Genomic DNA, 9,788 nt, shown 5'->3' with positions numbered 1-9,788 from the left:
GCTGCCATGACTTCAGCAAGACTTACTGCCCAAGATGGCCAAAGCCAACTAGTGAACAGTATTTACTGTACTTACTGTCAACGTATTTACTATGTGCTGACTTACAGCATCATATGCTATTCCACAGTACTAACAAGGTACATGATTTATGGGATGCTGCTGAGAGTAAAATGTAATTAAAATGTAATTATGGTACTCCTTTTATTTCTTTCCTTGAATAAATGTGGTATGAACCTTGTCTGGTCTGTTGACTTTTCTCCAATTTTTTGTTCCCCGAGGTGGAAAGTTCCCCTGGGTTTCTAGAGATGGAAAACTACCAACTGCTGGGCTCTAACAGGAGAAGGGTAACAAGCATCTTGGCACAGAGGTGGAGACTCCTCTTGACAGCTCTGCTCCTCAGGCACAACGGGCCTTTCTATCAAAGCTAATGTGTGTGGGAGACAACTTTCTTGGGTGCTGCTCAGGGGGAACTACAGCCTTAAAAGCTGTACCCCTTCCCATTGTACATATCTTTCATTAGCATTACCTTGTCTTGTGTAGAGATGCATCTATACGTACACTTGCAGAACCATGCAGAGTAAAAAGGGGATTATGGGCTGCAAATGTGGTTCTTGCCCCTTCACAGAGCAGTAGGGAGGAAATGCACCAGAACTAACAGCATCCAGTCTCCATGCACCATGCAGTTCTCCAGAAATGAGTGAAGATACTGTTCCTTGTCTTGCGCAGATCCTCGCTACCTTCAGAGCTTCACTGAAAAGTGATTTGTTTTCAATTCAGAAGAAGGGACACAAGTCTATGCCATTCATCCACTTTCCTTTTGCCTCCATTGAAGGAGAAGAAGGACCTGTAAAAATTTATGGTACAGGGATTGGTACCTGATTTTGGTCAGGGATGTGACTGTCACCTGTACCACTCTTATACTAAGCTGTGCGGTTCACTGTTGAAACAGCATCACTGCTCAAGCTGTTACCACACTACAGATAGCTCTGAGCTCCCTCACCATTACAGCAGAGCAGCCATGCAGAATCTTCTCATGCCTTTCAGTGGAACACCTGCTGGGCTGAAGGTGCCTAATACTGAATTAAACACTGTAATTTTGCAGCCAGATGGCTGTGGAGCACACTTGCCTTTAAGGCTCTGCTATGAGGGAGGAGCCCCAGGAAGAAGTGTGGCAACAGGCTGCCCTGGTGGTAACCTTTCAAACAGCTGCAGCTGTTTGAAAGCGAACCTGCATCTGCACACATAATGTTTTTCCCTTTCCCAGCAAGAATAAGCCATATTAGCATTATCCTGGCACAACTGCATCCATACTCTGGGGAGTTAGCTGCAATAGTATTGTTAAAGCAATTCAGCTTTTCTAAGTAGACAAGCTATAATTACACTAAATTAAAATAGAATGCTTTTGTTCTAACCTCGGCATCCCCACGAGGACTTGCACCAAAATAACCAAAGGTATGAATTAAGCCATTTCTGTTATTTTAGCATATGCCTGAGCGCAGGCACTCTAATCCTTCTACCTGCCACTCCTGGCAGACCTCAGCTGTCTGGGTGATCTCCTCACCCTCAGGCTTTATCACAGAGGGATAAAAGTATGAAAGCACCCAATGGGGCAAAGCTTCTTGGTTGCAGATGGGTGCACTGTGATGACTCTCTGGGGCTAATGTCGTATGTGGTAGCACTATTATTGTTAATTTAGGGGAATGTAATTCTGTAGGACTACAGTGTCCCATGAGAGGGTCAGTGGCCCCTATGGGTCTTGAGCATGAGGGTCACACTGAGCCCCTATGCTCTGCTCGCTGCTGTGCTCCATCCCTGCCCAGCTGTGTTCCTTGCAAGGAGTGGGTGCTGCTGCCCTGGTGCGTGGCTCCAGGGCAATGTTCCTTCCCCACACCTTCAATCGCATGCACAGGACATCCAACCTGGGGTCTTCCCAACTGCCTTCATCCATGGAGAACCTTGGGTCTGGCCTTGCTTTGGAATGTCCAAAATGTTCAAGTGCACAAGTGCCACAACCCTATGGAGAGCCACAGTGACACTTCCAGCGGAAGAACCAGGGCACTTAGGAAAACAAGATCAGCTGTTCAGAGTGATTATTTCCATGAGGCATGAGCCTTTGCAGGGCCTTCAGTGGTCAGACCACACAGCTTCAGCTTTCACTGAAGCTGGAAGATGACATCCCCACGGGCCTGACACTTCCAGCTCCCCCACTTACCCTGAGACAGACAGATGGGGCATGATGGGCAGATGTAGCATGTGCTGCAGTACTAAACCAGCTGCCTCACATGGGCTTCCATTTCAGTGAGGGAAACAGTAGGGTGCAATGGGAACTCAGATGCTGAAAATGGTAAACTGAAATCCCCACTCTGCCATAGACTTATCAGCACTAATTTGGGTAAGTTGTCTAAGACACCCGCACTGGATGCCTGCCAAGAGACGCATCCCAGACACTCCAGGTGGCACGGTTCACGTTTGTACAGTGCTGCTAAGGTTCCCAGAAGAAATGTGTTAATAACGTTCCCAATTTAGGGCAGAGCCAAGCCATTCATCAGCCTCTCATTTCCAGTGTTCGACTGCAAAACCTCCCACGCCCAACTTATTTCAACGGTGCTAAAAATGAAGCGCCCCCTTTCTCACGGCACGCGGCCCATGTTATCCTTCCCCACGCGTGCGGGTGGGAGCTTCACGGAGCAAACACGCCGAGAGCACCCCGCCGCAACCTCACGGCTCTCTTGCCCTGCCAAGTGCGATCCTCTCCGCCTCTCCGGGAGAGGGGTGCAGGCAGCTGGGGCCCAGACCCGCACTGGGGACCCTCCAGGGTCGCCGCCTAAGCCCCTGTGCCGCGGCGAAGCCCTGCCAAGGCGGGCGGTGCCTCAGAGCGGCGCGGTTGGGACGCGCCCTCCGGGCAGGACGGCCCCTCCCGGCCGCACCTCCGGGGCCCGAGGGGGGGGGCGAGCGGCACCGCCCCCGCCGCCAAGCCAGCCAATGGGACCTCCCGGCGGGGCGAGCGGGCCCAATGAGAGGCGAGGCAGCGCGGCGGCGGCCCGCCCCCTGGTCGCTCCCGCGGCCGTCGGGGCGGGCGGTGCGGGGCGCTGCGGCGCCGCCTGGCGGGCTGTGCCGGGCCGGGCCGGGCCGTGCCGGGCCGAGCAACGCCGGCCCCTCCCCGCAGCGCCGCGCTATGTCACGCGGCGGCGCGGGGCCGGCGGCCGGTACTCGGGAGTGCGGCGCGAGGCGGTAGCAGCGCCGCCGGGAGCCGCCGCCTGCGCCAGGAGCCACCGCTGCCGCCCGCGCCCGGGGACAGCGAGCCGGCGCCGGGGCTGGCTTCGCGGCGGTCGCGCCGCTCCTGCCGGCCCACCGGGGCCCCGCACCGCCCGCCTGCCGCCGCCGCCGCCGCCGCGCCCCGCCGACCCCCGGCCGGCGGCCCTGGGCAGCGCGCCGCCCCCCGGTCCGCGGGGCTCTGCGTGGCCGCGGGGATGCCGCCGCAGCAGGAGGGCGAGGCGGGGTACATCAGCAAGCCGGTGCCGCCGGGCGGCTGCGAGGTGCCGCCGGTGCCCCCGCGGAGGGTGCGCAGCGGGCGGGCGGCCGCGGCGCTGGGAGCGGCGCTGGGCGGCCGCTGCCGGGCGGCGGGGTCCGGGGCCGCGGCCGTGGCTGGAACCGGGGCCGGAGCGGGGTCCGAACCGCGGCGCAGCATCAAGTGCGTGCTGGTGGGGGACGGCGCGGTGGGCAAGACAAGCCTAGTGGTGAGCTACACCACCAACGGGTACCCCACCGAGTACATCCCCACCGCCTTCGACAACTTCTCCGGTAAGTGACCGGGGCGGCCGCGGGGACCGAGGCGGCGGGAGGGGCGGCGGGGAGCGCGTCCCGGTCGTGCCTATCTCGGGGCCGTGGCTGGGCTGCTCGAAGCGGGTGATGTCCAACTTCGGTGGTTTCTTTATTTATTTGTGGGGAGCAGGACCCTGCCCGGGTAGGACCGGAGCTTGGTCAGGCTGCCATCGCAGGCAGCAGCACCGGCCAGTCGCCGGTGTAACGGAGCCGGGCTGGCAGCGGGTGTCGTGCCTGGCGGTGCGGCCAGAGCCGAGCTTTAATTGGGAACTCTCCGCTGTAAAGCTTAGCTCTCTCGGGCGTATCGGAAGCACTTAAAGGTCAGGTTAAATACCTTCTTTAGCCTATGCAAAGGGGGAGGTTCTGAGGTTTCTCTTTGATTCAGCGGGTCTTTTTGTGTCCCGGGCTTGCTGAAGGTGTACGGGGGGGGGAATGAACTAAACCCTTGTAGTAGAATAAGATTCTGGACTGCTGGGCTAGCTCTTGGCGCTGCTGGCGGAGAGCTGGTGCCGTCACCGCCTACATCATCTCTTGTAGTGAAATGAATCGGAAAGCCCTGAAGGGCTTGTGTGTGCCCAAGTGTTAGCGACAAACTCCCTTCCAGCTCTGCTAAGATGTTGAATCTAAACTAATTGAAGAAAAGGCTATAAGAACTGATTTTTTAATTTTTCTGTAATGGAAAACGTGTGAACTTGGACTCACCTCAGTTTTCCCCTCCCTCCTTTCTCTCCAAAGCTGTTGTGTCTGTCGATGGCAAGCCGGTGAGACTTCAGCTCTGTGACACAGCTGGTCAGGTCAGTGGAGCCACTTACTTGATTTAAGTGACAGCGGGAGGGGAGAAGTTGTTGCGCAAAGTAGTCCTGCAAATGACTTCATGGATTTGAACGTATTCCCAGTGTTTGATCATCTTATCGTTTTCATTGCTGCTTTAACGCCCTGCTTTGTCCGGTGTCTGTTGAAGGGAGGGGGGGCGTACTGTGCCTCTGTGTAGGGGCTGGCCACAGGCTGCTGCTCTGCTGGCTCAAACTGCTGCTGTGTTTAGCCTGACTAGAAAGGCTGAACATATTGGGGATTCAATGGCCACCTGGTTTTCTCTTTGAGCAGTTGTCACTGTCTTTATTTTTGCTAAATAACTGTGTTTAAGAATCAGGGTGTTTGGGATTTACGCGTGCAAAGCATCCACAGCTTTAGGTGTCCAGAGATAGATTGTGATTTTGAAGGGACAGAGGCTGAAGGGAGAAAAAAGTCCTGTTGGGTATTGTCCGTAGAGACTTTGTATTTGCCATTCTCACCCCCTTAAAAAGTGATGCTGCTGTGAAGCTGAGGTTTGCTGTAATCTAAGAGCTGAAGAGATGAGAGTAGCTAATGTCTCTCATATCCTAGTTTGCCTGATACATAAAAAGAGCCCATTTCTTACTGCCTTATATTTTCTGCAAGTACCCGGCTTATACCACCCTGAGCAGAGTGCAACACTGCTTACTAGGGGTCGAAGCTGGATAACCAAAAGTAGGCAAAAATATTTTGCTACCTCACTGTAATTTGAAGGCAGTGGGAGTTAGGATACTGCCCAGCTTTGTGGACCTAAGTCTATGCCTTCATCAAAACCACACTGAAAAATCTCAGTGGCCTTAACATACAAACCTATTTAGATGAGTAGTAACTGGGTGTCCTACTTAGGAAACAGGTTTGAAGGATTATGCAGTCCTCGACAGCAGTGTAGGACTCCCATACATCCTGCAAACCAATGCTGAAATCCTACAAATGGCATTCTGCATGTATCAATATGAAGTCAAACAGCAAAATTGTCCCATAATTTCATGTCCTACTGGAGAGATGGGAGCGTTGGCTCTGTGTGTTCATGTGCAGAGTGTGGCAGGTGAAATTGCCATCGGATGACAGCCTGTGGATATGCAGTGCCTGTGAAAATACAGCTGCAAGCTGCAGGAGGGATGGGCAGGCCACCCCGGCATCTCTTGCCTTCATTAAGGCCAGAGGTGCCTCTTGCCATTAATGCTTAAGATGTTTGCTATGGCTGCCCAAGGGCAACTGGAATGGGTAGAGTCACTGCCTTTAAAATGAAGGGATTATCTAAACTGGCAGAAGTCATCCTGAGTAAAAGATTCCTAGGTGGATACTTTGGTAAAACTACTGCTGAGAGATGGCTGCTGAAATCTACAGCTAAAAGAGCACTCCAGACAGAGGGAAATTCTATTTCAGCTTTTATTTCTATTTCCTCACTAACCCAAAGAGGAGTAGAGTCTCTGCAGGCCATATACCTCTACCATTGAAACAGCAGGAGTGTACTTGGAATATAAAGGGCACTATTTCAACTTGGTGGAACCCTTAAGATCTGGGTTTGGCTTCCAAACCCATTGAATTGAGAATGCTTTTGAACTTTCTCACGTAGCAAGAAGAGGCAATTACATGGCAAGGTACTTTTCTGCAAACAGCCCTGTTGTTCAGCATAGCATCTCTCAGTAAATGTGGGGGTTTTCTCGAGCCAAGCAGTGAGAGCCTCGTTTCCTCTGAGGCTTAATCTGAGAATCAAGAGAGCTAATGAAGCTTACTTTCTTGACTCATGTTTTATAAATCGCTGTCGCTCCCAGAGATACTGCTAGAAGAAATTCATTTGAGTGGAACAGGACTTCTGAGGCTTCCAAGGGTCTTTAAACTGCATATCTTGGGCCTCCAGAGGCTTTAAAGCAAAATCTCACCTCTCAAAAATTAACATGGAACATGGAACTTGAAATTCAACAGTAAACTGCTGGTACCAGAAGAGATGTTTTCAGCTCTATGTTTCTGTTCACTTTCTATTCCAAGCTTTTGAGAACATGGTCCGTTTTAATTAAAATGTCACTGCCGCTGAGGCAAATCCTACCTGTTCAGGCTGCTAGTGTTACCCTGCTTTTATCCTGCTGTCAGCATAAAAGCAGCCTGCCTGGAGTTAACCCTTGCTTCTAGCTGCATTCTTCCCTGAGGATCAGCATGCCTTTGTTACCATGTTGGCTTTCTTGTGGCTAGATTTTCAAGCTGAGAAAGGGCCGTGCTTTGCTGGAGTTTGTACTAAAAGGAAAAAAAAAAAAAAAAGCCAAACCAGAAACGTAGTGCTGGGAGGCCTGATTGCAGTTTGTTTGATGTGGCATGGGTGGGAGGGAAAGGTAAAGCTCTTACTCTATGTAATTGGCATGTTAAGCCTGCACATTGTAAACCATTATTGCTCCCTTCAGATTTAAATCCCTGGGCACAATGGCAGGGAAATCATTCCCATATCCTGTAGGATGTTGTTAAGTAGTTACCAGTTTAAAAGCCAACTCCAGGCAAGGTACCCAGAAAGGTACCTGCTGCCACATGCCTGCTGTCTGGTGTGTCAGCAGATCACCTTTGAGGTACATGGGTGCTCCTCATCAGAGCTGCTCACTGACTCATCCCTATAAGAGATGGCCCTGTAGAAAGTACTCTCTCCCTCTTCAATTTTTGGCTTCCTGTGCTGTAACCTGCTTGCTTCCTGCAGCTTTTCTTCTTTGCTGAAGTAGGGCAGAGGGCCTTTGTACAAAGAGCAAAGGAAATATTTAAGCACTTGAAATAACCTCTGGCATGAATCAGAATATCTCAGGTACGCGGGGAAGCCACCACCTTCGTCCTGTGTGCCCAGCAGTGGCAGGGTGCCTGCTGGCTGCCAGCCATGAGACCTCAGGCTGAGTACAGGCAACTTCTGTTTGTAACACACCTTGTTGGGTACCCTGGGTGCTCATTCTGAGGTGCTTTTCGGGGGGGCAATGGCAGGTGATCCTCAGCTTCCCCAAAGGTCAGCAGCAGGTTAGAGCTGTTCTTTCTGTGGGGTGCTAATGAAATTTTGTTCCATGCAGGATGAATTTGACAAGCTCAGGCCTCTGTGCTACACCAACACGGACATCTTCTTGCTGTGCTTCAGTGTGGTGAGCCCTTCATCCTTCCAGAATGTGAGTGAGAAGTGGGTTCCTGAAATTCGATGCCACTGCCCCAAGGCACCCATTATCCTGGTTGGGACACAGTCGGACCTCCGGGAGGATGTCAAAGTCCTCATCGAGCTGGACAAGTGCAAAGAAAAGCCAGTCTCGGAGGAGGCTGCGAAGCTCTGTGCCGAGGAAATAAAAGCCGCATCCTACATTGAGTGTTCTGCTTTGACTCAGAAAAACCTCAAGGAGGTCTTTGATGCAGCCATCGTGGCTGGTATTCAGTACTCGGATACCCAGCAGCAACCAAAGAAATCCAAGTGTAGGACTCCAGACAAGATGAAAAACCTCTCCAAATCCTGGTGGAAAAAATACTGCTGTTTTGTATAGGGGTTGCAAGGACCTGAGTGCTGCTCTGAGGAAATCGAATAGAGGCTATATTAGCTGAAATCTCAATTTGTGTCATCCCGAGTGTATAGTGTAGATCTGTATGTATGTGTATATGTTGCTACTGGATATCTCAGTTGCCCTTTTGAGGGTTGCAGAAGGATTCTTAGTTAAATAATTGCTATAAATCAGGTCTGGCATCCAGTTTTGTGACTAAAACTTCCCATTAAGGAAAAAAACCACCATGTGTCTGTGAGCGTAGAAGGATTTGTCCAAAGGATTCAACTTCTTATCTTATAAGGTGTATGGGATTGATTGGGAGGAGCACACACCAGAGGCCTTCACTGCCAGGGCTTCGCAGGAGGAACGCACAAGTAACGGTGGAAGCAAAGAGCTCTGTACGTGGACGATCAAAGGGAAAAATAACACTGTGCCTCCTAACTGACATTTGTAGCTTTAAAACCCCACTCCTGCTCCCTTCTCTGTGTCTTCCCAAGCCAACACTCTTAGGGATCACTTTAAAAAGGGTATGCAAGAGGTGTAATCTATACGCAAATGCCACGGTTAAAAAGGTCAAGAGTATACCTTCAGCTTGTGGTGAGGGAACCTAATCCCTTATGGAGCTGACATCTCATTTGTCACCTCCTGACTTTGTGAAAGTCCTTTCTGTCCTCCTTCCCCTGCCTTTCCCAGGAAGCCGAGTGGAAGCTCAAGAACATGACCAAGCTTTAACTCGCTACCTCGAGCAGTGGCGATTTCCTCTGTATTTTTGCAGACTTGACGACAGTTCATCTGTTTCAGTTGAAAGGAATGTAAATACTGTTGTTTGTTTTTTTCTTTTATTTTCTTTTTTTTTTGTTTTGTTTTGTTTTAGTTTAAGCAATGTAACAAATATCCATGCAGCACCATGTGAACCGCATCTGGTTTTAAGTTTACAGCCGGGAACTTCAGGATGCCCCTCTCTGTGTTTTAAGGCTGCTAAACAAGTAACAAATCAGGCAGATTGAGATATATAACAAACTGGACTCTAGAAACTGAGGCTGCTGCATCTTCTTCATGATGCTGTTTTCAACCAATTAGTGTTTCCGTTCTAAAGGCAACAGTCACTTGTGGTTGAATCTTGTCCAAGATTATAGTTGTGAAATTGGCTGAGGCCACCCTGGAAGTATAACTAATAATTCTTTCTTTCCCAGATCAGTTCAACAGATTAACTGAAATGTGCCTAAAATGTAGCTGGGGAATCAATGCAGAGTTGAGTGTGACCTATTCTTTGAATCTGGTTTCTACTGAACTAAGCCTAACTGCAGCTGTAGCGAGTTTGAGAGACCTGAGTGATAATGCGACTCTGCAAGAACCAGTATTTAAACTTACTCTGCAGAGGACATTTGGTTTGCACTGTTTGTCTGCCTTTTTGTGACCACAACTACTTTTTCTTTTCCCCCTAGATATTTCAAGATTAGATCATATTCCTTTTTTTTCTCCTTTGGCCATAGCCTTGAAGTGACCTTTTCCTTGTTCTTAAACTGAACTGCAGTGACAGAAGGCCAGAACCTTTTTTCATCAGAAATGAATCAATGCCTGATATAAGGAACTGTGGAGACCATTTGAGTTGATAAAGCTGACCACAGTTTACGTCCTGACCCGTTA

At 50.5% G+C, this 9,788-nt stretch overlaps 1 protein-coding gene across 1 annotated transcript; it reads left to right on the top strand.

Annotated features, from left to right (window-relative positions):
- Nucleotides 1-3,449: 3,449 nt before the first annotated feature.
- Nucleotides 3,450-8,210, top strand: RHOU (ras homolog family member U). The gene is made up of 3 exons (XM_027897724.1): nucleotides 3,450-3,801; nucleotides 4,558-4,616; nucleotides 7,689-8,210. The coding sequence occupies exons 1-3, from the start codon at nucleotides 3,471-3,473 to the stop codon at nucleotides 8,142-8,144; spliced, it is 846 nt and encodes a 281-aa protein (XP_027753525.1). The 5' UTR covers nucleotides 3,450-3,470; the 3' UTR covers nucleotides 8,145-8,210.
- The last annotated feature ends 1,578 nt before the right edge of the window (nucleotides 8,211-9,788 follow it).

This window comes from Empidonax traillii, unplaced genomic scaffold, assembly GCF_003031625.1.
Source record: "Empidonax traillii isolate 1590-97213 ecotype Southwest subspecies unplaced genomic scaffold, ASM303162v1 scaffold556:size416722, whole genome shotgun sequence".
In the NCBI taxonomy this organism is placed as follows: domain Eukaryota; kingdom Metazoa; phylum Chordata; class Aves; order Passeriformes; family Tyrannidae; genus Empidonax; species Empidonax traillii.
The sequence above is the reverse complement of the archived record's forward strand: the minus strand, read 5'-3'. Positions and strand labels throughout refer to the sequence as shown.

What these genes read in the sequence shown, in the direction of transcription:
- RHOU (XM_027897724.1), top strand. Translation starts at nt 3,471, where the DNA reads ATGCCGCCGCAGCAGGAGGGCGAGGCGGGGTACATCAGCAAGCCGGTG. An exon ending in CGCCTTCGACAACTTCTCCG is followed by an intron (nt 3,802 to 4,557) that starts GTAAGTGACCGG and finishes TTCTCTCCAAAG; the next exon opens with CTGTTGTGTCTGTCGATGGC. An exon ending in TCTGTGACACAGCTGGTCAG is followed by an intron (nt 4,617 to 7,688) that starts GTCAGTGGAGCC and finishes TGTTCCATGCAG; the next exon opens with GATGAATTTGACAAGCTCAG.